The sequence below is a fragment of the Hypomesus nipponensis genome, chromosome 21 (assembly GCF_054491055.1).
Source record: "Hypomesus nipponensis isolate SF chromosome 21, ASM5449105v1, whole genome shotgun sequence".
Lineage (NCBI taxonomy): Eukaryota > Metazoa > Chordata > Actinopteri > Osmeriformes > Osmeridae > Hypomesus > Hypomesus nipponensis.
The window spans coordinates 9,919,908-9,947,291 of record NC_140381.1 but is presented as its reverse complement, the minus strand read 5'-3'; the positions used below and the strand labels follow the sequence as shown (position 1 = coordinate 9,947,291).

At 43.1% G+C, this 27,384-nt stretch overlaps 2 protein-coding genes and 1 long non-coding RNA gene across 8 annotated transcripts; 1 reads left to right on the top strand and 2 right to left on the bottom strand.

Moving 5' to 3' along the window:
- Positions 1–1,258: 1,258 nt before the first annotated feature.
- cep20 (centrosomal protein 20) lies at positions 1,259–4,561 on the bottom strand. 4 transcript variants are annotated; one of them, XM_084686139.1, is made up of 5 exons: positions 4,419–4,560; positions 3,921–4,118; positions 3,672–3,756; positions 3,423–3,566; positions 1,259–2,243 (listed from the first exon to the last, which is right to left on the bottom strand). In XM_084686139.1, the coding sequence occupies exons 1-4, from the start codon at positions 4,444–4,446 to the stop codon at positions 3,431–3,433; spliced, it is 447 nt and encodes a 148-aa protein (XP_084542265.1). In that variant the 5' UTR covers positions 4,447–4,560; the 3' UTR covers positions 1,259–2,243; positions 3,423–3,430. The 4 variants fall into 4 exon arrangements, with proteins under 4 accessions (XP_084542265.1, XP_084542267.1, XP_084542264.1 ...); XM_084686141.1 differs by lacking the exon at positions 1,259–2,243 and adding an exon at positions 2,306–2,946 and having other exon boundaries at positions 3,407–3,566; positions 4,419–4,561; XM_084686138.1 differs by lacking the exon at positions 1,259–2,243 and adding an exon at positions 3,000–3,312.
- LOC146237888 (uncharacterized) lies at positions 4,018–17,995 on the top strand. 3 transcript variants are annotated; one of them, XR_014740662.1, is made up of 5 exons: positions 4,018–4,145; positions 7,580–7,715; positions 7,957–8,031; positions 8,275–8,362; positions 17,170–17,995. It is a non-coding gene; the product is annotated as an uncharacterized LOC146237888 (long non-coding RNA). The 3 variants fall into 3 exon arrangements; XR_014740664.1 differs by lacking the exon at positions 7,957–8,031; XR_014740663.1 differs by lacking the exons at positions 7,957–8,031; positions 8,275–8,362.
- LOC146237887 (multidrug resistance-associated protein 1-like) lies at positions 4,863–23,835 on the bottom strand. Its single transcript, XM_084686142.1, has 30 exons — positions 23,049–23,835; positions 21,981–22,106; positions 19,825–19,962; positions 17,838–17,960; positions 16,390–16,451; positions 16,153–16,284; positions 15,419–15,625; positions 14,336–14,513; positions 13,938–14,099; positions 13,691–13,783; positions 12,913–13,116; positions 12,673–12,819; positions 12,498–12,585; positions 11,398–11,467; positions 11,174–11,300; positions 10,902–11,078; positions 10,590–10,757; positions 10,219–10,405; positions 10,021–10,102; positions 9,791–9,908; positions 9,432–9,639; positions 9,017–9,327; positions 8,553–8,752; positions 8,210–8,336; positions 7,872–7,973; positions 7,556–7,702; positions 7,192–7,350; positions 6,876–7,042; positions 6,488–6,682; positions 4,863–6,293 (listed from the first exon to the last, which is right to left on the bottom strand). Exons 1-30 carry the CDS (start codon positions 23,298–23,300, stop codon positions 6,185–6,187), a joined length of 4,566 nt encoding a protein of 1,521 aa, XP_084542268.1. The 5' UTR covers positions 23,301–23,835; the 3' UTR covers positions 4,863–6,184.
- Positions 23,836–27,384: the final 3,549 nt, after the last annotated feature.

Genomic DNA, 27,384 nt, shown 5'->3' with positions numbered 1-27,384 from the left:
AAGAGGCACATTGCTGGTATGTGTGAAACACTGCAGGTTTACTGTAAGATGGAAGGCCTTTGCTCGAGAAGATTGCATGGATGGAGCTCTCTGGTCAATGTCAACATGCGGTGCTGAGAAGGTGTGAAGTGAAGAAGAGGAGACCAGAGTAAAGACCATCATGTGAGATGGGGTTGAGACAAAAGGAGAGCAGGGAAAGATGTAGCTGGATGGGACAGAGAGAGACAGAGTGGGAAACAGACCGACAGAAAAAGAGAGGGAGAGAGAGAGAGAGAGAGGAAGAGAGAGAGAGAGAGAGAGAGAGAGAGGCAGTGTAGTGTGTGCCATAAAAGGACAGTGAGGTCTGCATGGAATCTCGGCAGCTTTCTGTGTTTGAAATTGTAGCACAGCCAGCCAGCCTGCGCCCCAGTGACTAAATATGGTCCAGTAGCAATGGCACTGCTCAAACAAATAGTGTCGCTTCTATGGGAACAACTCCACATTGTTTACATGCAACAACCTTGACAACGCCAATGCTGTATGTTGTCAATAGACTACAGATGTACAGATGTACAGAACCATACAGTAATAGTCCATCCCAGAAACCAGACTCCTTGATGTAAGTTATACGTTTGCCTTGCCATTCAATGATTTTACATTATCTTGTATTTTTGTTGAAGTATGTCAGAGAGGATGATGAAGAAAATTAATCTAAAAATGAGCTGTGTGTGCATGGTTGGTGTGTGCTTAATGATACCTACATACTGAATTAAAACGGTAACAACACTCTGCACGGTCAGATTCCCAGCGATCGAGTCTGTAGTGTCCTTATGTCTGCTTTTTCCTTCCTCTGTCAGTGTGTTGGTGTGCATGTTTATTCATTGCATTTTAATGACAGCAGAACTATTTGTGCTCAGTCGGCAGAGCCTGATGGATGACCCCCCAAAAGGAGGAGGAGAAACTGGGAAAGACAGAGTGTATGACTGGTGTGTCCTAGAAAGGAATCTCCTTCTCTGGGAAGGTCGACCAAAACGCAGTACCCTGACTCTCAGCTGGAACTCCTTCTCTGATTACTGTCTGATGGTGACACTGGTATTCATAACTTGAGTACCTAGTTATCTTGTGCCAATTCCAATAAACGAACAGGTCTCTTTCTTTGTACTGGCCATCGACAACTCCAAAATGTATACGAGTTTCAGTGAAAAGAAACTAGTGACATTTACAGCATCTAAAAGTATATGATACTATATGAGACATTCATACATTTTCTGACTCCAATTTAATGAGATTCATGTTACCCTCTACTGTTTTGACCATACAAGGACAAACAATAGAACAATACGTTTATGGATATAGTTGACCCTTTTGGAATGCACTTGCATTCTAATTCAGGCTCAAAACTAACAATGCTTCTCTCGTGCACGAAGAAACAGCGCTGTGGTCAGCAGTATTTATACAGCTGTTTCACACACATCCAATTTATATCATGGAACAAATGCTACCTATTTTCGGGCAATCTTCCAATTTAAATCTTCAATTTCCTCTGCATATTTAGCTGTACCAGAGAACGTGTAACCATTAGTGGTGATTGCAGGGGCCAAACAGCCAATAGAAGTGTAATATCCAAAGGGAAAGATTATATTTGATGTATGTGTGTGGAATTAACTTCTCGGTGAGCCAAAGCAGGTTTGGGCATCCATTTTGTTTGCGCTTGCATGGAGGAAGACCACTGAATAGCCTGTTTAGCCTCCCAGCAAGCGATGAATTAACACTCTATAAAGATCTTGGTACAGTAACACGAGGCATCGGCACTCTGTAGGCTGGCAGCACATCATCTCAGGACAGTCGTCTTTAGATCACTTTGGCAGTTTACTGGAACAATAACCCATAAAACACCACAACACAGGTCAAACGAGGTCTGTAAAGAAAGCAACATAAGACATAAGCCTCTCAAGTTACTCCATAGGGTCGCAGTGCTTCCAGCAACCATGTCACTCTCTACAAGATAAGAATGTCAAGTTCCCTTTTATGGCAAGGGAGGAAGTGAGATGGGGGAAGGCGGAGAGGCGGGGGGCCTGGGTTGGACCCGAGGAAGATGTTTGTGTGACCTGCGCAGGGTCTGGGCCACATGGGGACGTCACTAGGGTTCTCCAGAAACGTTCCTGAGCTGCCGCACGGAAAACACTGAGGGTGGGGTGTGTGTGGGGATCCGTCAATGCAGCCGGTTCTCCAGTTCCATCATTTTGATAAACCACTAGGATTAGCTATGACAGCATTGTGAAAAGGAAAGCATATTTAGGATATTATGCTAAAAATACTTCATTAACATCTGTGAATATGATTTTTAATTGTTAATATAAAGTAAACTTCTTTTGACAAACACCCAATAATGCATTACATTTGTAAATTTGTGACAGGTAAAACAATTTCACTCATCTACTCATTACTAATAATCACTGTCAAACACACACCTGACATTAATTGAAAAACTTTGTGGAATAATTCCTTAAAACACAGTACAGAGAAACATTGCTCTGATAAATACATTGTACAACCTATTAGTCTTGGCAGTAGGCTAGTGGATGCATACTGTTGTAGAACTTAGCCTTATACAGCAGCAGTGCATTGCAGTGAGGCTGCAGTTTGTGAGTTTGTAAGTTTTGGACACTGCTAATTAGACTACAAATAATATTGAGTTACATGCTTTTTAGCTCTGGCATAACATGTATGTTGTTTGTACATAAAAGGGATAAACTTTACAAGAAAAGATGTGAACTGTAGTTGAAGAAAATGGTTCAGTTTACTGAGATTTTCCCAATGTTTTTTTTACCAGCACTTGGACAAGGCAAATGATGTATGTTTTTTCATCGTTACGTGTTTGGTGCTGCTGCCCCCATGTGATGGACTATCTAAATCGTCCCAGTCCATTCATGGCCCTTACACATATCATGCAAAAATAATGGAAATGGCCGACTCCTAGCAATAAACTACAAAATAGATGTAAATAACTTACAAAAGTGTGTCAATAACAACTTTATTTATATAACGACTTATATACATTCATACACATACAATTATAGTACCAAAAAAAAAAAAAGTCAAAATTTACTATAAAACAAAAGCAGATCAATAGAGTCAACCAACTTTAAACACAATCAAAAACCTCTCTGCTCACTGATGACGATCAACTTGCAAACAGACACTTAAGGAATGTATAAGGAGCTTAGTCTGTTCCCTGATTTGGCAACATACCACTAAGGCTTTCATCACAAGTCCAGGCCATTTCCTTTCCAGAAGAAAATGTGTCTTCTTCCACACTGCAGTGACAACTGGCTGAGAAGGAGAAATGGTATCTCTTTCAACCAATTTCTGACTGCATGATCACAGCCATCAACATTTTGGGTTTGGCAAAAATCAAGGCCCAAATTTCCCTTTTCTCTCACCCGCTGTGTTAGAAGTCAGAGGCTCCAGGGAGCGAGTTGGCTTCTCTGGTTCCACTCGGAGCAGACGAACTCCTGAGGAACAGTTTCGGTCCACTGTCACCACTGCTGTTCAGGAAGTGGGACAGCAAGCCATAGAGAAGTGGCCTGGAAATATAATTGCATCTCAGAACCAGGACAACAACAAAGATGAATATATGCATATATGTGGCATATTAAGTGGTCTCCACATTAAGCCTTAGAAAAGCTTACACAGATTTAGAACTAGGATCCTCCACAACCTTTAGCTCGTTCGCCATGAACTGTCTGTCCAGTGGAACTTCAGGTTGGCCTGATTCTGTGAATAGAATACATATACCCAACTTGTAATCGTTTCAATGAAAGAGCTCACAAGATTAACAATACAACCAGCATAATATATTTGAACTATGTCCTCCTCTGACTTGCCACAGCTAGACATTTTCAAACGGAACTCGGTGAAGGTAAGTATCGGTCTCTTACCCGCGGTCAAAACCGAGGCTGTGTATCTGTACTTGTTGAATTCCAGGTATTCGCGGATTAGCTCGTTTATAAGCAAGTTCTCGTGCGACAGCGCGGGACGGGGTTCGCTCTGGTCATCTAGCGCGTTGAACACTTCAGCCCTGATGCGAGCCTTCAACTGCCCCAAGACTCCTCGAGACTCTAGGGTCTCTCTTAACGCTTGAAGTAAAGAAGTTTATCAAAAGGGTAAGAAATGTGGCAACACTAGAATATTTTCGACATAAAATAACCATTGCTGGCTACTCAACGGGTTCATAGTGTCTCATTGATAGATAAGCTAACCAAACAGCGCAGCTAACATAGCAAACAGTGATTCGTGACAAACTTTATGAGGTAGGATAGCTAGTCATTTTAAGCTTAGCCATGTCGCTGCTAGCGTTGAATAAGTTAAACATCTATTTAAACGATATAGTTTTGTGCTTGTACTGTTTTAAAAGTAAAACATGTCAGGGGTCTTACCGCATTTCAGTTCTGTTATGGTCGCCATTGCAACAGGTGTAAACAAATGAAATGACGTTCACTTTTCCTTGAGTTCAAAGGGGAAAACTGACGACACGTGTTAACATCTGCTGTCATCTAGTGGTGTAACTGTAAAGCTACATTTGCACGGTGAAGCAATCCTTTTAGTTGATGGTGTCTAAATATCTCCCCTGAAGTCACATGAAATTACTTGGTGTTCAGATTCAATCTAGAATCATCCAGTATTTAATAATTCACCCAAAAGCGTTTATATTATCAAGACTTGTTATGGAAAGGCTGTAATATGGAGTGTCGAGAATAATTTCCAGATTCCTTGGTTATAAAGTGCAATCAAGCATAATTATATGGCCACTTATAAGAGCATTGCTGTACAAGGTACCATTTTAAATCAGTATTTCTAACAAATGTTTTATTGTATCCAGCATAACGTATTATACAGACATTGCATCAATCAATCAATCAATCAATCAATAATGAACAGATTGAATATAAAAGTATAAATATAATACAATCTTTAGATTTTGAAGGCCACTTACATTACATTATACATACATATAGTATAGCTTCTTAGCATACTGTCTAAACCAGTAAGACAAAAATACAATAAGGTCACTTCTCTTGGAAAATCCATGTGGATCTCTAGAAAATGCACATGGTCAACAAGGAGACATTTTCTACACAGCCTGTAATAGCCTAACAAAAATAATCAAAAAATAACACATCTATAAGGATATAAACTCTTACTTCAGAACCTAAAATAATGTAGTTTTCAGTTTGTTTGTTGGTGAGCGGCTGGCAAGCAGATGAAAGCAGATGGAAGTCCTGGATTCATCACTGCTGCTTTGTATTGGTATTCCCTTCATTCGTGTTGGGTTTCCCACAAGCAGCTTTGGAAAGGTCAGGTTGCATATTGGTCGATAATTTTCTAGCGTCCGTTATAAATGTGTTTACTTTGACTGAAATAAACAAACGCCGCAACATAGTTGGCAATTGCTAGCACCTTGGCCTCATCATCTGTTTTCTTCTTTTCCCCAACTCATAAAACATTAAATGACTAGTGAGGGCTAGACGGCGAAAGCTTTCCCTCTCCCAGTTTTTTTCTGGGACGGGGGGGGGGTTATTGTCTAATAAACTAGTCATCTTTCTGACGTTGAGGTCGCTTGAAGTGAATACAAGTTCAATTATTCTATTTTGTTCTGTTGGTTTATTTTTTCTGTTCGGTATAACCATAAATATCGTTTTTGCATTCGGCCTGAGACTTCTACATTGACAAATGTACAGTACCATGTTCTTCATAAAAATTACTTCATTTAAAGTAGTAGATCCTAACAGAACAACTGGTTCACATTCAGAGAGTGAAATGTCCTTTCTTTAGATTCCTTGGCACTTTTTCCATCCTTAAGTACCCTTTCAAAAATATGACACTCTTCTACTGTACGTCAACTATTTACAACATGCATCACAAAACAAAAAAAAACAAAAAAATCTAACCATCTAAAAACTCTAATAGTCCAATAACAGCACTTGCCATTACAGTCATTTAACAAGACCTTACTTTCTGTGACCAGAAACGTCACTTCCGGGTCACTTTTCCGAAAAGCAATGCCCTTAAGTAAGAGTTTGAGCTGCCTTGATTAGAGCATTAAATGGCCAATTCTCTACCTGATTAGATTTCAAAGTGGACCAGGGTACTTTGTGTACATTTTCCCTAGCCTCAGAGAGACCCTTGGTGGAGCTTGGGGAGCCTAGACCAGCCCAGCCTCCCTGCACATCCAGTAGAACTGTCCTCTCTGAGCAATGAGGTTGGCTGGGGAGTCCATCTCTGTGATGTGACCCTTGTCCATGACAATGACTCTGTGGAAGGTGAAGAGAGGGTCAAATGTGATATAGAACTTTCCTTAAGTCTCTACCATCCATTAGCCTTTATCTTGAGATGGAGAATACTTTGTATACACAAGCATTGCTTGTGATTTTGTTGTAAGGAATGAATGACACTGGCCACGCGTACACTGTAACACTGTAATCTGGCTAAAGAATTGTGCTGTTACCTGGTGTAGTCCATGATGGTGTTGAGGCGGTGGGCAATGGTCAGCACAGTGCAGTCCTCAAACTGGCTACGGATGGTGGACTGGATGAGGGTGTCAGTCTCCAGGTCCACTGCTGCGGTGGCCTCGTCCAGAACCAGGATCTTGGTCTTCCTTAGGAGAGCTCGGGCAAGGCAGACCAGCTGGCGCTGACCAAGACTATCCAAGACAAGATGATTAGGTTTAAAGATTTCATGCTATGTCTTAAATGGTACCTTGTCAAAGTGGTGCATCATTTGAGATGATAGAACTAGGCCCTGGTTGGTAACTACAGCCTAAGGGTATATGAAAGCCACGGCTGAGAGGGTGTGTGAAAGATTGTATCATCTACAGTGCAAGGCTTGTGTTTCACCTGAGGTTCTCGCCTCCCTCCGAGCATTCATAGTTGAGTTTGTCAGGAAGTCCAGACACAAAGTTCTTGAGGTGTGCGAGCTCCAGAGCACTCCACACTTCTTCATCTGTGTAGGCGTCAAAGGGGTCAAGGTTCATTCTCATGGAGCCAGAGAACAGCACAGGGTCCTGATGGAGAAAAGGAAATAGTCCAACCTCACATCACAGGTTCCTTCCAGAACATTCTTTGCAGGTATTTTATTTACCCATACGAATGGGCCAAAACGTGATCATCCATCTGTTTTTACATCAATTTGACTGTGTTGACTGTGTATTACCTGAGGGATGATAGTGATGCGGGATCGGAGGTTGTGTAGTCCAATCTCTGCAATGTTCACACCATCGATGTAGATCTTTCCCTTGGCAGCCTCCAAGATCCTAAAAATCCCCAGAGCCAGTGAAGACTTCCCTGCTCCTGTCCTTCCCACTATGCCAACCTGGAAGTGACAGATATTCGAATAATAGTTTGAAAATGCATTTAAAACCTCATGCTCCCAGCACAAACTAATTCCAACAATGTACAGTATTTATTCATGAATAGGTTGAGTTTTCTTCTGACAGTGGGGAAAAACTGAGTCCTATACCGAGAGTTATTTACATAGGGTTAGAGGGCAGAAATAATCTTTAATCAAAAGTCCTGACCTTTTCTCTCTCCTGGATATGCAGGGTGATGCCTTTGAGTGCCCAATCCAGGCCTTTGCGGTACTGCAACCCATAATCATGGAACTCTATGGTGCCAGTCTGGGGCCAGGCCAGGGGCAGGGTACTGCCCTCCACACTCCAAGCAGCCTAGGGGGGAAGGGTGAGTTATGGACAGTTTATAAAGCAGCCTTGAACCGTACTGTTTGTTTATATTATCGATCAACAGTCCAATTTCTTACGATTTGACATACGGTATGTTGTGTAATATTTGTATCACTCTGAACAAAATTTCCCTCCAAAACTGAAAAATGCCCACCTCTTTAACAGTGTCAGAGTACTCCTTAACTCTCTCCACTGACACTATGTTGTTCTCCACATCTGTCCACGCCCTCACGATCCAGCTCAGAATTCCAGTCACCTGCAAAACAAAAACAAGACTGAAATTTGAAACATGCCCTGGCCTGAACGAAGATATGGTTGGTGTTTGCACAAACAGTATATCAAACGTTCAGTGCATAGCGGCAAACCACAACTTACGTCCTCATGTGTTTTTGTGTAACTGTTTACGCTTGTTTGGAGCCTGAGGGGTTGTACCAAATGGTTTTTGATGGAGATATAGTGTGAATTGCATTTGTATTCAACTGAATATCTCACCTGGAGGGAGTGTGACACAGCCAAACCAACAATGCCAGGACTCAGAGTGTCTTTTCCCATTACAGAGAGGATGGCAGCAGCTAAAACAACACCATTGCCAACAAACTCCAGATTGACTGCCAACCACCTGTAAATAGGACAACGTCAGATTAGGTGTGCAGACATTTATTTCTCATTCTGAGTATACAACATTACACTCAATATACGACAGTGGGTAGAATTACTTTTAATGTCTGAATCTGTGTGAAAAAAATGTATGAGTATAATCTACCTGCAAAGTTTTGCGCTACCATATGAAAGAAGACCAAAGTGAAATAAAATGACTGATTTAAAAAAAGTTCACCTGGTTGCCACAAAGCGAGGGAAGTAGGACATCTGGTTGAAGTCGACCCTCTTGTTAGCCTGCTGGATGAATCTGGACTGTTCCCCGAAGGCCCGGATGACACTGGCGCCCTGCACCGTCTCGTTGAAATGTGTGTAGATGGGCGAGCGGCTCACCGATTCCAGCCTCCGCAGCTGGCAGGATGTGGCCACATAGAAACTCTGTAACCCAGTGGAAAAGTAGGAGGTTTTAATAAAACGAATGGAGGAGAGGAATGGCAAGGGTAGTTCCAAGCCCTGGCCTCGCTTGCGGATTTGTGTAACATTAATGTCAGCAGGAAAAGAAAAATCAAACCAACAGCTGAATCAGCATGTTGAATTTTAGAGTCTTAAAAGGCTTTTATGTCCTATGGTACAATGGTACAATGGTGCAATGTTGAGTCGAATCCTGCCAAGCCATGAGAGATATCATGGATCAGAACCTGCCTGAACAAAGGCGTAGAGGAGGGCGAGGGGCAGAATGACCACGGCAGCAAAGGGAGTGGCCAACAGCACGATGATGCAGACTTCCATCAGCTTGAAAAGGTAGCCCAACATCATCTTCAGGCCTTCAGGGATCATGCAGTCAATCGCGTCGATCTCCTTGGCAAAGCGGTTGAGCAGGTTGCCGCTGGGTGTGCTCTCAAAGAAGGACATTGGGGAGTGGAGCACGTTTTCCAGTAGGTCCATGTGGAGGTGGCGGGAGGCGATGATGCCGCCAACGGAGATGGCCACCGTTGTTCCAAAAATAGCTATACCTGTAAACGACAAAACAGTGTGATCAATGACCAGTTCCAGGCGTATATCTGGATCCTGGAAAAACATGGAAAAACTGTCAAAGTGATATGTCACGTCCATCGACCTTGCGCAAAGCCCAAAGCTCCATAGACGCCCAGCTTCATGTCGGTGTCAATCTGGGTGCCGTTGACGATGGGTCCGTCAGCCCAGAGGCTGAGCCAGTAGTTGTAGGCCAGAGAGGCACCCTGCTGGAAGGCATACAGGAACACAATGGGGATGATGAAGGCCAGGCCGATGGTCTTGAAGTACTCCACGTACATCTCCAGTCGCACCTGGCGTAGAAAGAAGAGACATTTGCAGGACAATGTACCACTATGTTACAACCGAGTTGATGAAGCTGAAATGAAATGGACACTATCAACAAGGTAAAAGAAGATAAAATAAAGATTTCTTAAGAACAGCCATTATAAGTTTTGAACTCACTCGTCCAGTGCGAGCCTTGTCCACCTGAGTCAGCTTCCCTAGGTCTTCTGGGATTGGCTCTTGGTCTGTTTCAGACATGGGCTCCATACCTTGAAGGTTGGTGCTGTTGGTATCACCCCTAAAGGACATTTACAAGTAATCCATTCAGCAGATGCTTTTATGCGAGTCACAAACCTTTTGTCCGGAGCTTACATGTTCAGGAGCGTGTCACAGGGTCAATTTTCACTTACCCAATAAGCTGCTCCTGGGACAGGTCTCTGGAGAATGGCATAAAATCTGTCACGCTCAACCGAGCTGTGGACTTCCTGGAACCTGCACCACAGGACGCACAGTGTGTGCTTTTAGTAAGAAGAGCCCTTTAAAAGAAGTCCTCACTTTCTTGGAGTGAGGGGTTAACCCAATCCATGTCTGTTCAAGCTCCTACATACCTCCTCTCTGTATGGCACTCTCTTTACGGTCAGTGCTGGCAAAGGTGTGAATAAAATCTGCGAAGGCACCATGGCGACTCAGCAGCTCTTGGTAAGAGCCGCTCTCTGTGATCTCTCCGTCCACCATCACGAGAATGAGGTCGGCCTGCGGCAGAAAGCTGGTCCCATGGGTGACCAGGACACGGGTCTGCGGAGAACCCACACAGCATTACCAAAATGAACAATGGGAACAAAAAACCTTGTCAGCTCAATGGTGTTCCTCAAATGTCTCGGTGTTATGTCTACGCCTTCAATGGACAAATGTAATGGTTGTGACAAGTCACACAGAGGTCAGGCGTTGAATTTCGCGAGCTTGCCTGAACAGTTGTTACCTTATCTCTGAGAACTCCCTTTGGTCCAATGACTTTGTCGAAGATGTGCTGGCCTACATGGGCATCCACGGCGGACAGCGGGTCATCCAGCAGGTACACGTCAGCCTTCCTGTACACGGCCCTCGCAAGGCTCACCCTCTGCTTCTGCCCACCCGAGAGGTTCAAACCCTACCAGGAAGACCAGGACAAAGAGGAAGGAATTAGATCTAAGCCACTTAGAACTCTGTTTTTTGAAGACAAGTTGAAGAACTATTGGGACTACTTCAAAACAATCTTTAAACTGTTTTAGCTGTAGAGACGGATGAATCCCACCTTTTCCCCAATCTCTGTGGCATCTCCGGCAGGTAGGATCTCAAGATCAGGCAACAGGGCACAAGCCTCTAACACACGCTGGTACCACGTCTTCTGCTTCTCACGCCCAAATACTATGTTGTCCTGGACTGTGGCATTCTGGATCCAGGCTTGCTGGGGAACATAGGCCACAGAGCCCTGTAGAGGAAAAACACAAACGCAGAAGATATCAGTCATGAATGCAGACAACACTTTCAGATAGATTCAAATGCTAACTTTTCAAGATGGCTGACCTTGACTGAGACTCTGCCACTCCTCTTCTCTGTCTCCCCAAGCATAGCCGACAGAAGGGAGGACTTCCCACTACCCACGTGCCCCACAACAGCTACAAGAGACCCACGTTGTGCATACACATTGATCCTGTTTGATGAAAGGTGTAATGATGAAGGGTGAAGCCTGCTATAAATGCAATCTCAAAATATTTCAATAGGTTAGGATTTGAAATTGTGCAACTTACCTTTTGAGACAGAGAGGACCCTCCTTCGACCAACTGAAAGTTCCATTGTCAATCACAACACATTCTCCATCTGACAGAGAGAGAGAAGGAAAAGAGAGTGAGAGAAGGAAGGAAATAGAAATAGGCATCGGTCAACAATGTCCAGTTTTTCCAAGGGCACATGCCAGTCAGGTCAATGCACTTGTGCCATGGCCAGACTTTGTTTCATGTCAAATTGCAGACTGAACATGATTACAAGGGATCTGATTAGCAGAATCTTTAAATGACAGCGTGTTGCTTTAATGAACTGCCTTAGGAAGTTTTGACAGAATACAAACAAAGAAAATTTTGCTTGGGTGTTTTCTAAATCACATGTCTGACTCAGGGGGATTTACATTCGACCAGCGGACAGGAACATCCTATAATTATTCTGTCAACCTCAGTCCCAGGAAGTGACAACACACACTAGCCAAACTTGGCTGTGGGTTTCCACCGATGTAAACAACATATTTCCTTTCACTAGGGCTGTCCCCACTCAGTCGACTAGTCGATATTCTGGTCCATATGCTCTTGGTCGAGCATAGTTTTTTTTTTAGTCGAGCTGCCGTATGGCAGTGTGAGATCGGATTCCCGCTTGTGTCATCATTGCTGAATTAACAAAATGTTATACAGAAATTGTAGATTATATTATTTAACACAAATAAAGCAACTCTAAAAATATAGAATTTAAAAGAAAAGGTGTTACTGTTTTCCCTTTCGTTAATCTGCACTTTGTTTTGTTTTGGTATTTTGCACATGGCACAAGCACAATTGTTACTACAAACTCTGCCATAGCCTACTTTGTCGGTGCTATTAGTCAAAATGGCAAAGAAATCTGTGGTATGGCAGCATTTCATTAAATGCTCTGATGATTTGCTCTGATCTTTTTTTTTTTTTTAAGTGTTTCAAAGTTCGATTAGTCGATTTTCAGATGTTTTAGTTGAGTCTTGGTCGACCAAAGAAATCTTAGTCGGGTACAGCCCTACCTTTTCACTTCACTTTTTTAAGGGCTTATCATTTCAAAATGCAATGTAACAAATACAGTGACATAAAATCGTTTTGTGTTGTGTTTATGTTCTTACCAGTACTCAAAGGAGCTTTGGTCACATTTTCTACTTTAAGCTCTTCTGAACATAGATATTTTCCCAGGCGCTTCAGGGAAACGACAGCCTATAACACAGAGAAGTTTTGGAAATCAAATGTTGGAATGATCAAGGTTTTCTTTGGGACACGTGAACTTGTGAAAATCCACCTTACCTGCATTGTGGTGCTCATGGCGAAAGGTAGTTGGCTCAGTGGGGTCTTTAAAATGTTTATCAGTGCCATAGACACAAAGACCTTCTGGGCATCCAGCACGTTCTTCTCATCAATCATCACATAGACCCCAAACATGGCAAAGGCAATCTGGTGTGGAAAGGAAGGAATGCTTAATTTGGATGGACTTAAACAGATTGATTCTGTTTGATGATGTAAAAAGGAAACTTCCAGCGTACATACCACGAACGAGGAGGAGTTGAAGGAGGCGATGGAGATGGAGTAGAGGATCTGGGACTTCTTCAGAGCTTTTAGCTCCTTCTCCCTGTAGCCCAGCACCTGCTCCAGGAAGGCCTTCTCCCAGGCATAGAACTTGAGGATTTTTATCCCGTTCAGGATCTCGTTCATCAACTTAATCCGACTGTCCATGAATTTCATCTGGACCTCCTGGAAACCGAGATAATAGATGGTGCAGTAGTAACTGAACAGTATCCAGAGCAGGGAAAACCACCCTTGTGGGAGGAAGGTTTAGAGAAACATCTGCAGACATGGATTTGTTGATAATTGTCCATAACCAACATATGTTGAGCACAACATCCAAAACAAGAATTACTTTTAATGACGTTTAATTCAATTCAATTGTTACAGTTTTACTGTACTGGTCACAGCTCCTAACGGTTAGCAGTTTTATACACGGAAACAACAAAGAAGCCAAGAAAGTGGTCAGCACATTCTCGACTGGAAGTTCGATTAAACTGACGTTGTTGTTGAACGTCTGTTGTTCTTCCAAAAGAGAAATTAAAAATGCACTATTTTACTGTAGCTGTCTTTTCCTTTGCTTCACATTGTTGAGACATCAAAAGGTTAAGAGACTTGAGCATCCAGGCCAATACGCCTACACACTGTCTAAACCAGCTGTGGAATTTCTGACCTAACACATCCAGATGTTCTCTGATTTCTGCCACTGAGTTTGAAATGACATAGAATAGTAAAAAAATAAAATAAATCACCAGTAAAGTACCTGCAGTTTGCTCCTTTTTTTGGCTAGGAATCCGTTGAGTGGGAAGATAAGGATGACAGTGGCAATGCCAGCCAGTGCAGATGGACCAAGAAGCTGAAAAAAGAAAAAGTATATTATTCATGTCTGTTATTACATGCCAGCTATGCTGTTGTCATGGAGGGTTTGAGAAGTGGAAATTAGATCAGAGGAATAATCAAGGACCTTTTTTTGGCATTTCGCTTAGAGTAAATAAAAAACAGTTTCTCACCTGCCACAAAAAGAAGAGACACAATGCTACTTCAATGGGGGCCAGCCACACGGCATTGAAGTACACCACAAAGTCCATTAGTTTCTGAGTGTCAGCTGATACCAGGTTCACTATCTCCCCCACTGTGCAGGTCCTCCTTGAAGCACTGTTGATGACCAATGACTGGAGTGAAAGAGGAATCACTTAGTTATGGAAAAAATAAATCCTGTTAGTACAGTTTCAATTACATTTCAGGACGTCCTTCTTTGCAAATGGTTTCTTCATGTTACTTAGACAAGCAATATCTTCACTATGAATACTTTTTTAGAAAAATATAAACATTCTAGTCAGTATTTCATGCCTTTTTCTTCAGCCCATCCTCTCACTGGCCAGACCAGATGTAGTGTAGCATAACCCACCTTTCTGTAGACGAGGCCCATCACAGCTGTCTTCACCCTCATGCCTACAGTGAAGCAGGTGTACATGTACTGGTGGTTGAACAGGGACTGGAGGCAGGACAGCAAGAACATGAGGATGGCGTAGAAATAGCCCTTCCACAAGGGGGCGTTTTCGTCCTTCATGAAACCAAGCAGCAGACTGTGTGCAAATGAAGAAAAAAGGTGAGGCAGAGTTTATGAGTATCAAACAAACTGTCTGCCTATAGTATCACTTTACTTTATCAGTTTATCTGTATACTGAGTGTCTCTGATAAATCTATTGTGTGACAGTGAGTAAGATGACACAACTTGGATGCGAGGAGTCTAATATAGCGAGTGCACTCCAATTAACGGAGAAGCAATGGTATGTTAGTGGTGTGCATGTGTCAACATGGTCACACTCTGCCAAGTCTGCCTTTGTTGTCAAGTTTCTTAGGCATGCCTATGCACGCTAACTTTCACTATTATGACCAAAGCCAGTGGCCTTGAGTAGTACTGTTGCCACAGACCTCCATGTCCACACAAAGCAGCTCCAGTTGCACAACAGTGCTGCTCTTGTGGCCCGTCTTCCCTTACACTTGGCTAACGGCTCTCTTATTGTGGTCCACCAGCACAACCTCAGCAGTTCTGCCATTTACAGCCACCTTCTTCCCTCCCTGCAGCCTGGAGAAACAGTGTCCTCCGAGCAGAGGCGAGGAGCTGTGGTTTCCTTCTCCTTCCCTCGCTCACACAAGCCGTGACCGTAATTAACACTTCCACAAGTCTTGGCTGTGCAACAACAAGATTCCTGTCTGACTGGCTGGCATTAGATGGTGGGGTCAACAGTGAACCAGTTTTTGTTGGCAGGTCTTTTTTGTTTGGGAATCTGAGTCGTTAAAAAAAAAAACTAGCATTGGATGTTGGGGTGGCCTGATTCTGTTTATGAATGGATGTCAGTGTCTGGGTCAATAATTATGTGTGGGAGATATCTGTTTGGTGAAGAATGTAGCGTAAACTACAGTACAGTGTTTGGAAACTAAGGATACTGTTCCCGGCTTTGCCTTCTATGTGAACATAACCTCTTACCTGAGCACCTGGGGGATGGAGAACATGAAGGCATCATGGACCATGATGCACAGCGTCCCAGTCAAAAAGTATGGTCCGAAATTTCGTGCCAGCGTTCTTAGCAGAAAGAATCCAGAGCTCTGCTCTTTCTGCAGCTTCCTGAGGAGCTGGGCCTGGTCAGGCAATCTGGTGCCCAGCGCCACGCCTGACGCCAGAGCCCTCTCCTGCCTGCCAGAGGAGAAGGGAAAACAACAGAACAGACTTAAGGGTTTCTGTGTTAGTTAATTGCCCTAGCATGGTGCCTAACCGTCTGCTTTCTAGTCTCTTTAATGCAGAACAGACTATGGAAGACCAAAAGAAGAGGAAATTAGCCATTGTTGTTGTCAACACGTCAACCGATGCATACAGGAATGCTGCAGCCGTAAAAAGTATTATCCGTTAACATGTGAGTAGTGGAGCACTTAAGTCCGAGGTTATGAGATTTAACAACTGGATCTTCAAAGGGTGGATCTGTTAACAAGCCTTGAAAATGACACAGTGCTTTTGTCTCGACATTACAGGGCTTTATTCCCTCAACTTGCTTATTTTGATCCATTTTCGTCCCGAATGTGACAGACCCAATTTCGATTAACAAAACCAGCACAACTGACTCAAGCATCCTTTATCAGGCCTGATAGTCGACGGACGTTTGACCACGATGCCACAAAATGGGCTTGATAAGCAACAGTTATAGATCACAAACTTGTGTTTCTTACTGTTGTAGTTTGGCGCATTCTGTGGTCCATTCTTTTTCCAAGTCAGAGATTATCTTGTCAGATGTGTCCTTTTCCCTCAAAGTCCACAGGTCATCAGCTTCGAGAGGGGTACGATAACCCTTGACAACAAGCCTGAGGGATCCAAAATGCAGTCATGCTTTTTTTTTATATACAAACCAAAAAAACACCCAGTGAGTCATAACTTTACATAATTGAGGGTTGCAAAAGACATTTTACCCAGTGAACCACCAGAAGAGAATCTTGGACAGGAAGGAGGCATCTTTCACTGGACATGGGTTCTGAAAGAGATTAAAGGCAATGTCACCAAAACTTTACCACCAAGTAATTATCTTCCTGGTGGAAGGATTTTGGAAAACACAGGGCACCTCAGAGGTTGCCTTTAACAGTTGGATGATGTACGTGTGGAGAATTCTGTTTACTGGATACTAATGAGTTTGAGTGGAATGGGGAGATCATTGTGGAGACGGTGTATTTACTGCAGACTGTGTCAACAGAGGTCAGAGCAGGGCCAGAAGAAAGTCTCTGCTGGGTGGAAAAGTGCCGTCACAGTGGTGGGAGGAACACACACACTGAACACAGGCCCACACTTACACACACAGACATAGGCGATTTTAGCGTGGGTTAGCATTTGCACCCCCTACTGTTGGGATGAAACAATGTACATTTTCAAATGAATGTAAAAAAACGGATTGAATGTTTTTAGAACATGTTTAAGTGAATTGTGTGTTCTATCATGGTTTGTTGTACTCTAATGATTCATTTAAAAAGTTAAGATCTAGCATAGATTTGAAGCTTTGTTTGTTTTTTTCACTACCCTTTGCACCCCCAGTTTAAAAACCTAGAATCACCTCTGCACACAGAGCGGTAGTTTTGTGTACGCACTCAAACATGCACCCCCTCTCTTCAATCCGCCCCCTCACCGGAAGTCTCTCTAACTTCATCCCTCCTTCTTTCCTCCTCCTGACTTCCTACTTTCTCACTCCCTTTCGCTCTCAGTGAGTGAGTAAAGTTCACCCAGATGTGGGAAGAGGAGGAGCAGGACACACTGAGGATGGACCCATGGGTGTGTCATACACCACACTGGGCTGTGGCTTCCAGCCTCTCGACTTCACCACCACCACCAGGCAGATGTTAGAAGACATTAGGGTATCTTGAGTTTGTTTTCTTGTTTTTCTACATGAAAATGCATATAGAGAAGAGATCGAGGACCGACCAGGCTTTGGTACACTACAGTGTATGTTTGACCACATGCCTGATTCAAACTGGTGTGTCATTTGCCACAACATTTTGAGTCTCTTCGGTTGGAAAAATAGTCTACGATGATGTCGACTTGTGTTAGAGTGGAGCGTGAGAGAGAAAGGGTGGAATCTGATACTGAATTAAGAGCTGCGTTGGTGTAGCGGTCATGTGGTCAGAGCTAGGCACGGGTCATGTTATCCACTGGGGTGTGTGTTGGATGAATGGAACGAGGAGGACAGACGGACAGACACTCATTCACACTTTCCTCATAGGAAGCCAGAGTGTGAATGGGCATAGGGAGGAAGTGAATCACCAAGCTTCCTCCAAAAGGGGTTTCAGAACCACAAGATTTCTTCCCAGGCATTCACTCAGACTTTTGGATGGAGTGTACATTGTGACGGAAGTGGTCCAAATTTGTTGCCTACCTTTTCAAAGACAGTTTTTCCCTCAGGGGGTTGGTCAGCAAAACAGCAAAGAAAGAGCTGGGCCATTTGTAGTGTGAAATAGGAGAAAAAGGCCAGGTAACGTACTATATCACTTGATATACCCTGTAAAACAGAAAACAGAAAGTAAACTGAAATTGTAAAGCATATCATCAACTACTTTCCTTTCTACTTAGTATTATGTAATCAAGGAAAAAGCACAGATGCAACAAAGAAAATCACCCTTGCATTGAGAAAAGAAGCTCAGGAGTTTGTGTAAAGATTATTTGATGTGGTGTGGCAACAATGCAATGAATTATCAATGTTGGTTTGTGTGAGACTTTTGGATTTGAGGTTTCCCATACTAGGGCACATGTGGCACAGTATATAAGAAAGGATATGGCGACAAAGAAAGGGGCATAGACACGAGGAAACTTATTTTGAACTGCTAAGCCCAACTATGGCAGAAACAGTATTCTTAATGGTTTGCTTTATATAAATAAAACCGTGGTAAAATGTCCCAGTCACGCTAAGGAGGGCCCATATCTGTAAATAGAGCAACAGATTGTGTCTGAAAATCAGCAGCACCCACATTCTTGATGGAGGGGAAAAGTCCGGGGCAAAGATATTAACCACTCGACAACACATGTGAAATGTGGTGTTCGTGTGTTATTCTTAACATACAAAAGACGGGAGGGCATGTGGCCTTTTTGGCAAGACTTTGTGTTTACCACTTCTCACAGTCTGCAGTGTAGCAACGGGCTATATGTGAAAGATAGTGCCATTGTAAACAGTAAAATTCGTCCCCCTGGAGTAATGTGGTCCCCAGTGTGGAGATACGGAGGGGGGGCTAGATCCGACCACAAAGCAAAAACAGCGACAAGATGGTGGGCTGGGAGTGGGTGGTGGTGAGTGTAGGTCAACGTGGTTGGCTGAGGGGTCTGAAAATAAGAACTCGCTCAACTCAAGTTTTTATGTTGTCAGAATGCCACTTCTTTATAAGCGGACATGTAAAAAAAAAAAAAAAAAAAAAGAATAACAAATGTCATTGAAATGACTAAATTGATGTGTTTTCAGTATCTCACTCTGTTAGGCCCATTGAACCAATCTGCCCACTGCTCATTCTTTTGAGAAGGTAAAAAGTGTTGGACAGGCAGTGATGTGACAATTTTCTGTAATGTGTAAGAATTGTCTGTGTGCTCTGTGTGTGTGTCTATGGGGGCCTGTGTCTGTAAAAATGCCTCTGGCCTGTGTGTGACTGCTATGATGAGGATACACACAGTTCCTAGTTGCTGTGTCCTGGCAGGCACTGTTCATAAACAGGGTGCTGACATGGTTCTGGTTTGACCCTGGCTGGCCATATCTTACTATCCCTTCTCCTATAGCCATCACTACATTAAACAAAAATTGAGACGTTTGTATGTTTGGTTGTACGTGTTTTTGGAAATGCTAATTTGACTGGCCATAGCCGTGTGTTTTTATAGACACCCGCCCAAGATGACAATGATTGCAGTGTCTGAAGGATATGCGGGAAGAGTGGGGCAATGTAAACATACACATGCACTCCCACACCAACAGACACACACATTTGGGGCAAGGGGAGCAGACCAGAAATGGTAGTATCATCCACTCAGGGATGGATAGCTTGGGGTGACTTTGGTTAGCTTTGCGGATGTGTAAAAAACGATGCAGACACTGCTTTGCTCCCAGACCATAGCAGCTCAGTTTGAAGTCTAGACTATGGCAAACCAGCCACTCTGACATCTCTAATTCAGTAGGGACACAAAGTACAAGCTTGGCACCACAGTTTAAGTACATGCACAGTCAAGCTAAGTATCACAGTCAAGCTAAGTATCACAGTCAAGCTAAGTATCACAGTCAAGCTAACGTCTACAATACCGCAGTGCTTCGTGACTCGTTTCATCCAAGCATCAGCTTATCTACAGTATCGGACGGTTTTGCATGGTGTCACGTTAAAAGAGTATTTCACCTCTTCCATGGCCAGTTGGATCTTGGCTCTAAGGGGCACCAGTGAACACATCACGGAGAGGAGCCAGAATAGGAAGAGGAACACAGAGGAGCGGCAGCCTCGTATCCTCTCCAGCTGGATGATGCATATAGCCAGAACCTGTCAAAAGGGGAGACAGAAAGGGGGGGGGGGTGGAGGGAGAGAGAGAGAGTGAGAGACAGAGATTGGACAAATAAATAAGTAAATCTGTGTTCTTTTACACTTTAATGCTCTTCGGAGCCCCTGCTTGCAGAACAACTTCAAGGAAGTTGTCTGTATCACTAGTTGCTGTGATTCCTTATGCTCCCCAGTGCTGAAACCTAAAATAGAGCCATTTGGGGGATTTAACTTTTGTTGGTTTTAGGCTTAGGAGGTTAGATTTGGGATTTCCCAACCCACGGGCACAGCTGTTCTTCTGCTGACTACTCCTATAAATCACAACAGATGTACAATATGCCCTGGTTCTACACAACACTTTCACTTAATTGTTTGACTTTTGTTTCATGTACTTTTCATCCTTAAAATAAAAGCTTGAACTACACTGTATATTTCCTAAAAAACTGATCTGATTCAGTGTTTGGGCACCACTGTCTGCATGGGTTTGGAACAATTGTTCCCTGTCAGAGTTTTCGGTAGAGTGGGACGTCATTCTATCGTGCCAGCTCCTTTCCAAATGGAGAAAGTGGTGGGTTTAGGTTACATAATGGTGACCATACTGGTTAGCATTGGGAAGACCCATCAGAACCACAGCTTTATCCTGGTCCAGCGGCCTCATAATTATTCAAACTCTTGACACATCAACAACATTCCTCTACAAATGACTTTGTTGATTGGACACAGACTGACCCCAGTTTACACCAAAACTTCACCTTAATTGAGAATCTCCATTGCCGCAATGTCATTTTTGATGCTAATCTTTGAGGAAACCCAAACTGGCCCATATGGTGTATACGTTACAAATTACTTTTTTCATGTACCATTTCTGAGCCCAAGTAGCCACATTTACCGGCCACACGGGACATTCCCTATGAATGGAAGTGAGTGGGTGGAACTAAGTCCATTACTAAGCCCTCACTTGATGCCTACTATACCTACTAATTATATGGAACGTCTGGTGCAGTGGGAGGAGGAAATAAACCTGTGCGTCACAGGGTCACTGATTACAGTCAATGGAGTGCTTGGATCCCTTAGACCACAAACTGGGGGTTTACCAATGAAGGCGGAACAGAATCCCTTGCATTGACAAAGAAAATGGAGGACCATAACAAAGTGGGTTTGAAAAAAATGGGCACACAGTGTTCTAGTGTTGTTTTACATGATTGAAAACTAGATGGGGAACTTTCAACATGCACCACCCAGTCAATGAAACCCTTCTAAATATCAGCTTGGTTTCTGTACTATGATTTTATTCCTTTTTCTCTTGTGAAGTAAATTTCAAGAGTGGTAACGGTGGCACGTTCTAATGCACTGCACAAACTTCTACCCACTCTAGGGACTACTAAGTGATGCTCTGAAAATGGATGACCTTTTTCAATTCACGTTTGGTACAAGAGCTGTCTCAGTGGGCTTTTTACCCCAACTTTCACAATATTGACTTAGGAGTCTGAGGCAACCACAGGTGGGCTATGCTGTCTGATTCTAAGCGAGCGAGTCTGTGCAGGACTTCTGTTTGGTCTATAGGAGAAGAGGGGGTTGTGGCTAAGGATTGTGGGTAGCGGGTCTGTGGGTCGTCTCTACGGGAGGCATGCTGCCATACATCCGCTCCTCCTGCACGGCCTCTGCTTCACGAGGTAGTTGTAAATCTTACATCACCTCCTACATAGAGTCAACAGTGCTATGCATGAATTTCTCCTGACCATCAAAACCTTTTCTGAATTCAATGGAGAATTGATGGCAGTGCAGGAGAGTTTGGAAGCATCAACACATTGAAGGCATGTCTAGTACGACTAGGATGGCAACTATATGCACTCAGAATTAGCTCACAACCCAAATACAACTGCTGTCTCGCTCCTAAAGAGAGACACAGAGAAAGGGAGCATATGCAGTATAAACAATGGCATACACAATGACAAAGAGAGGCGATAGTAAAACTGAATGTGTGTGAGAGGGACAGAGTGAGAGAGAGAGAGATTATGTACCACGGTCAGGCTGCGTATGATGGGGCTGAGCAGGAACACCATGTGGTGGTGGATCTCATCTCTCCTCTCCAGCAGGATGTAGAAGAACTCCACAAAGCCAAAGGAAGCCAGCAGGAAGCCCAGCACCTGGACATGGGTACACAGGAGAGGTGGGAGAACACCATGTCAATAATCAGCCTGATTCAGTTGTACATGATCATTGGGAGAAATGGATGGTTTATATTTACACACAGTACGTCCGTTTTTGGTGTAACCGCCTTTAAGTTTACTTTTGAATAGCTATCAGGCATTTACCTACAATTGAGTCCATGCAGTAAGTTTGTAAATGTCACATCTTGTGTCAAACTTGTGAGGTCTAAAGAATTTAATCATGGTCCAGCCCTATATTTTTTATCCTCATGTCTAAATCAACATTTTTTAACTTGATAGCATGATGACTGTACGACTTGCAAAATGCGCCAATACTCAGGTTGACCAAAACCGTAAAACGTACAACATCTCCTTTAATAAAGTAACTTCCTGTAAACACCTCCATGCATGGCTGATTATCCTCTTTAAACCATCACACATTTTCCCATGTGATTTTCCTCTAGCATTTTTTGAGGCATGACATTGTACCCCTTCTAAACCTCCTTTCTGCCATGTGTGCTTTGTTTTTCACACCCTTGTATTCTTTTATAGCAGATATGGTTGCTGCACTCCAACACTTGTTTGGTCTTGTATAATGTTAATGACCTTGGGGCAGTCTACTCTTGTGGTTTAGGGTGGCTAGCAGTATGCGTTTGCAGTTTAGCTTGCTCTGACGGGAATAGTGAAGAAGACTGCTCTGTGCCTCTTGGATAATAAATGTTTTGATACACAGTATCATAGTCAGCTCACGGAAATATAAACTAGGCCGCTGGTGAGCATGGAAAGTCTTTTTTTCTGGTTACTTGTGAACCGTACTCGTAGACCTAACTGTTCTCTCTTCACTTCGATTATCAGGTTTTTTTTGCATTTTGGTTTTGTCTGTGGTTTTAGTCTTTTCAAGTGCTTGGATAGTGGTTGTTTTTACTGTGTGCCACTCACCATCTTGGTGGTGCAGAGGCAGGAGATGCGGATGCGTCCACGATCATGGCAGTAGAGGTGGAGGCAATATAAGGGAGCACACAGCCAGAGGTAGACGCATGGGACCCACACCAGAACCGTGTTCTGGAAACACTGGGTCAGGTCCGGGTTGGCCGTATACCACGTTCGGTTCCAATCCTTTAGTAAGAGATTAAGAACAAGGGAAGAGCAAATGTTAGACGAGCAGAGTGACCACTCACAAAAAGCATTCATTTAGTCAAAGGTAAAGACAGACATTGCCTTAACCCAAAACATTAATCTTGTTTCCCAAATCTTCTTTTTAGTCAAGGTCGAATGACTATATGCCATGCACTGGCAGTTTAGTCTTTCACTACTCCCTGTATTCGTCCACTGAGAAATTATTCACAGTTCATAGACATGAGGACGGGCAGGGTTCCAGAGAAGTTGGACCAAGGGGCGAGCCTACGTCGCGTTCTATGTATCTAGGCAATGGAGAGTGAAACCCCAGCAGGTCAACAGAACCCATGTGTGCCTTGGACTTGGGGAGGTTTTCTCTTGTTTTTTTTTTAAAGAGCTGAGTCAAGTCTTGGAATTTTCTTACCAGGACTTGAGCGCATTCAAAACTTTCCCTTACTCTTAGGAGGGATGGAAATCAACACATTATTATGAGGTCAAAGCTTTTCATAGAAGTACTAGGCCAATGGGATTAAGCAGGTGTTGAGGCCAAAACATTTTCACATTACATCACATTGACTATGGCATCATGGCTGGATACTCAATAGCAAAAGTCTAAAATACTTCATCCCTAAGTACTCTGTTGTTTTCACACTTCCCTTGAGGTGACAAAAAACGAGGGGGGGGAGAGGGGTTGGGTGTCTGGCCTGCGCAAGCTAGACGGGCCTGTGGATTCGCGAGGGGAAGTGGTTTACGGTCGGACACGCGTGGTGCGCGAATACGCTGGTCGCCAGAATCGCAAGCAGCTAAAAATCCTGAGACACTGGCTGAACTCCAGATGGAGCATAAAGAGAGTCACCGCAATCCATCGCAGCTGCAGCGAGGGCCGTTACGCAACAACACCCTCGGGTACAGGGCCGAGCCTGGTCGGGGCCTCTGCTCCGCCACTGAACCACGGCAGGTGAGAGGTGTTTCTGGTTCCCAGGTCCTGGCAAGCAAGGGTGTTGGTTTGGGCTACACTATATTTGGACAAAGACCTAGGGTGGCTCCATAGGCACTCAAACTGTCAACAAACTATTCACTCGCTCTCTTGATAATCTGGTTAAGGCTGATTTCATTTACACTGTAATACTTTTAGTGTCTTGGGACTAGTAAAGAACGGTTAAAGGGAAGCGTTGGAGGATCAAGGGCCAGTATAATGAGCTTCTGCACCTTTACAAATGTGTTCTCACAATGCAAAGAGTGTGTTACTACGTTGTAATAAATTACTACAATGAAAAAAGATACTCCCCTTCATGAGTAAACGTTAATTTACTCTCTATGCTGCTGTTCTGTGATGTAGTGTGGAAGACATCTGGGACTTATTTTGCGCTTATGTCATTCGTAGATCAGCTATTGCCTTAATGTCATATTTGTTCATATATTTGGTCTTGTTATTCATTCACATGCGTTCCTTTAGCATGTTCTGATGACAGTCACGGGTCTATGATGTAGTATCCGCTTGATTAAATAACGAACACCAGTTGGATGTATGTTATCTTTGTTTTTATTTCCTTCTATAAATTATGTACTCTGAGCTTCAAGCCTCAGAGAAACTTTGGTACCAACACTGTGTATTGGTGGGTTATTAGTCATGTCAAGAGTGTTTAGATTCTCTCTCCACTCAGCGGATTGATTCATTGATACTTCTAAACCCGGGACCAAACTGAATAGGTGCACCGTTCCTGAAAAGACGGACAGAACTCTTCTTCGTCAGTAGTTACCACACTATTCAAGTGACAAACTGTGAAAGTGACAGCGAGTGGGAGGCTTTTTCTCACAGATACTCCTTACTTCTGTGGTCCACACGGGCAGGTGAACAGACGCTTTAACTTTCATGTCATAAATGTAGCTTTGTCGAACACACTCAAAGCTCTCTCTTGGAAGGCTGACTCAGGGTTTTTGAGCTACGGCTGAAGTAGCCACAGAAAGATATCCCACACTCAGGTTTGGATGGCAACATGGTGTCTATTTTTACCAAACAGACATTCTGATGTGAACTGAGAAAAACCTGCCTGAGGCTGGGATGCTAAAACAGTAGCTTATAGTTATTGTAGAATGGATGGTCTCCATTCTGTAAACGTTCTGATATCAAGTAACACTGTACTTTCTTGCAATTTTGCCTGGCGCCCACAAATAAGTTTTTTAATTGGTCATCAAATGGTGTTATGTTTGAACTAACTCACAGATAAAAGGAACACAATGACACTTATTGAGGGACTTTTTGCTCTTGTTGGTTAGTTGTAACTGATTTAACTACTTGTACTCTCTGTAAATTATATTATTGTTGCTTGCTTTCCTACAGGTACATTCTTTCTTCCCATCGGCACTTATTTGCTTCTCACAATGTATGCTCATGTTTTGGCTATCCGCTATCTCGTTGTTTATGATCATTGACCTATGCACTTTTTTGGAAAGCTTTCTCTTGGAAGTCGCTTTGGATAAAAGTTAAATGAATAAATATAAATGTAGAGTAGTCCTCTGGTACTGTGCTTTTCCACTGTCTTGGCAAACCCACCCTTCCCACTATCCTGTCACTCAAATCACTGTGCACTTTGATTTAGAAGAGCACTTCCATGGAAACGGAACTGTTTAGATACCATACATTCTCTGCTGTGTACTCCCAGAGGCAGAGAGATAGGTGTTCCCTGAACCACACCTCTCGTGCCAAATGAAGGATTATAGTCATTCACCATGTTCAGGTGGCGAAGCTTTCACATTTAAAATAGGCTAAAGTAAAAGAAAAAAAAAGAAAACAAATCCAATTCTCACATGCCAAAAAATTATAATTACCTCATCAAAAATACCTAACTTTTCCTCAACCAGCATTGTATTGTATTCTTGCACAGTGGTGCTCCATATCCCATGGGAGTAGCTTACCTCTCTGAGACATGCACCGGTCTGCAAGCTTTCCTCAAAGCCAATGTTTAGGAGTTACATAGGATAAGGATGACATTTGAAAATGCCAACAGGGACACAGACCCTCTCTGTAGCCTGGCGGACCGAAGGGAAGTATCAGGTAACATTGCCCTCACTTTTTTTTTCTTTCAAAAGCTGAGTCCCATTAACTCTCACTTTACCTTTGTGACTTTAGATCAGTGTGTGTGTGTGTGTGTGTTTGTAAGGTCAGATGGAACTGATGTTCGTCATCGTCGGGCATCCTTTGTTTGTGGAAAAGTCAGCCAAGGAAACAGTTAATTTGAGGGGACGTCACCGTGCCAAGCTACGTTGTCAGGACAGTCCTGTGGTGTGTCATGCCCATGTCACTCTCTAAATGTGAATAGTCATTTGAGGAAGGATTTGTTGACAATCAGTTCTCGATTTAGATTTGGGACCTCATTAGACCTATTTAACAATTCAGGCTTTAAGATTGAGGTGCTGCAAGCTAATGATGGACATACATAGAGTTTTGAAATCAGGCTGACCATATTGACAACTTTACACATTGACCATATATACATTTACAAACCAACTCACTTTAGCTGTTCATGTGGATATAGACATTTGACTAAGAACACCATTAATTCAATGAACAAGTACTACCACTCATTCAATAAAAATATGACCACTGAGTTAACTCTAGTTATACATATTGCATCACAATTGTAATATATATACAGTACCAGTCAAACGTGTGGACACATTTTACCATGGGAATATATATGTATATATAAATATATATAAATATGTATATATTTGTAATATACAGTATGTATTTTACTTTTACTTAAAACGTTGATTAATGTGCACTGTCCCTGTAAAAATAAACTAAATAAATACAAATACAAATGTAAGTTTTTAAGTTAATTGACACTCAGGTTGATTAACATCTAAATGAAAACCAGTTGTCCACTTACCCAAAGGGGGTCCAAGCCACTTAGTTTGCAAAAGGCATCCATCCACCCTCCTTCCTCCTCCTCACTGATGCTCCTCTTGCTTGGGTAGAATATCCCTGCTCCTTGCGCCAGGGAGCACAGACACTCAGCGTGCGAGTGGGGGTTATACTGTATGTGTGTGGTTGTCTCTGTGTGAGACTTTTCCTCGACCGGTCAAGGCACTCTGTTTCAGCCTTGATCTCTGCTGCTCAAGCTGGGTGGCACAGTCACTCAGTGTGTGTTCAGGA

Excerpts from the sequence above, each read along its gene's own strand:
- cep20 (XM_084686141.1), bottom strand. The coding sequence starts at position 4,446 with ATGGCGACCATAACAGAACTGAAATGCG. Across the intron at positions 4,119-4,418 it reads CATAACAGAACTGAAATGCG|CGTTAAGAGAGACCCTAGAG; the intron begins GTAAGACCCCTG and ends CTTTACTTCAAG. Across the intron at positions 3,757-3,920 it reads AGCCTCGGTTTTGACCGCGG|AATCAGGCCAACCTGAAGTT; the intron begins GTAAGAGACCGA and ends TTCTATTCACAG.
- LOC146237887 (XM_084686142.1), bottom strand. The coding sequence starts at position 23,300 with ATGAATGCTTTTTGTGAGTGGTCACTCTGCTCGTCTAACATTTGCTCT. Across the intron at positions 12,586-12,672 it reads CCATGAGCACCACAATGCAG|GCTGTCGTTTCCCTGAAGCG; the intron begins GTAAGGTGGATT and ends TCTGTGTTATAG. Across the intron at positions 11,301-11,397 it reads GGTCCTCTCTGTCTCAAAAG|GATCAATGTGTATGCACAAC; the intron begins GTAAGTTGCACA and ends TTCATCAAACAG.